This window comes from Penaeus vannamei, unplaced genomic scaffold (genome assembly GCF_042767895.1).
Source record: "Penaeus vannamei isolate JL-2024 unplaced genomic scaffold, ASM4276789v1 unanchor537, whole genome shotgun sequence".
Lineage (NCBI taxonomy): Eukaryota > Metazoa > Arthropoda > Malacostraca > Decapoda > Penaeidae > Penaeus > Penaeus vannamei.
Genome location: NW_027213541.1, coordinates 55,001 through 56,658, shown reverse-complemented (window position 1 = coordinate 56,658; position 1,658 = coordinate 55,001). Strand labels below are relative to the sequence as shown.

General features: G+C 58.5%; 1 protein-coding gene across 1 annotated transcript in view; it reads left to right on the top strand.

Annotated features, from left to right (window-relative positions):
* The first annotated feature begins 6 nt into the window (after positions 1-6).
* The window catches only part of LOC138861022 (complement factor H-related protein 4-like), an 8,409-nt gene continuing 6,757 nt past the window's right edge, over positions 7-1,658 (top strand). The window contains exons 1-2 of the mRNA XM_070119683.1: positions 7-182; positions 1,424-1,603. Coding sequence (XP_069975784.1) covers positions 146-182; positions 1,424-1,603 — 217 coding nt within the window. The 5' untranslated portion in view covers positions 7-145. The remainder of the gene's footprint in view (positions 183-1,423; positions 1,604-1,658) is intronic.

Here is a 1,658-nt window from a genome sequence, read left to right as displayed (position 1 = left end):
CTGCACCGACACACCGACGGTCGGGAACGCGACGGTCGATTGGTCGGCAGGCTTGTGGTTGGTCGGGCAGGTCATCAACGCGACCTGCCTGGACGGGTACTACCTGCTGAGCGACGGCGCCTCCGTGCAGACGCTGACCTGCACGATGGACGGCTGGGAGACCAAACCCGCGTGCAAGATAGGTGAGGCGAAGGGGGATAGAAGGAAAAAGAGAAGAAGAAGAAGGAAAGAAGATGAAGAAATACATACACACGCAAACATGGACAACACACATACATACATAATGATTAAGAATCATTCTTCTAATAGGTGTACCTTAGAGAAACTGCAAGAGAAAGAAGAAATATGATAAAGTTCGAGAAGGGATTAAAAAAAGGACAATAAACTCTTTTAAAATTGGATTCTCCGAAAGCGACAACCCATTTTAAGAACCCCCTCTCTCCGAAAAAGATATTAAGGAAAATATATCTTTAAATTTTTTCCTTTTTCCCGTCTCCCCCCCGATCTCTTCCCCTCCCCTTTGTTTCCCCCGTACACCCCCTCCTCGCTTCCTTCCCCTACTCCATATCCCCACCACATACTCCCTCATACTCCCATTCCTCATCTCTCGCCTTCCCCTTCTCCTCCCTCCTCCTCACCCTCCCCTTTCTCTTTTCTCTTTCCCCCTTCGCCCCACTTCTCTCCTCTTCCCTGTCCCCCTCGCCCCTCCTCTTATCCCTACTTTTTCCCCATCGCCCCTCCTCTTTTCCCCTTCCCTCTCCCTCGTCCTTCCCCAACACCCCTCCTCCCCTTCTCACCCCATTTCCCCTTACTCCACAAACTCATTCCCCCTACCCAATAACTTCCCCTTTCCTCAATCCCATACACTCCCACTTCTCCCTTCCCCTTACCCATATCCTCTCCCTTCCCCCTACCTCCTACCCACCCCCCTTCTCCCCCCCTTCTCCGACCTCCTACCCTCCGCCTTCCGCCTTCCCCCTACCCAATACCCACCCCCTTCTCCCTTCCCCCGACCTCATACCCTCCCCCTTCCCCCCCCTTCTCCCCACCTCATACCCTCCCCCCTTCTCCCCCTACCCCATACCCTCCCCCTTCCCCCCTAACCCCTCCCCTCTCCCCTCCCCCTTCCCCCTTTCCTCCTATCCATACCCTCCATCTTCTCCCTATCCCATACCTTCCCCCTTCCCCCTAACCTTTCCCTCCCCTTCTCCCCACCCCATACCCTCCCCCTTTCCCCCTACACCCTATCCTCCCCCTTCTCCCCTACCCCCTACCCTCCCCCCTTCCCCCTAACCCCTCCCTTCTCCCTCCCCTTCCCCCTTCTCCCTATCCTCTCCCCCTTTCCCCTAACCCCTCCCCTCTCCTCCCCTTCCCCCTTCTCCCTTCCCCCTAACCCCTCCCCCCTCCCTCCCTCCCCCCCCAGCGTGCCCCGACCAGCCGGACTTCGGCGTGGCGAACTCCACCTGGACGGCCCGCCTGTGGCTCGAGGGCGAGACCGTGGACGCCACCTGCGCCGAGGACCACCTTGACGCCAACGGGAACGCGCAGCAGACGGTCGAGTGTGCGGAGGGCGGCTGGCGCGACGCTTCGCCCTGCATGTACGGTGAGCGACTGCCGGGCTCCGCGGGTCGTTCGGATGCTCGTCTGTTGTTCATTGC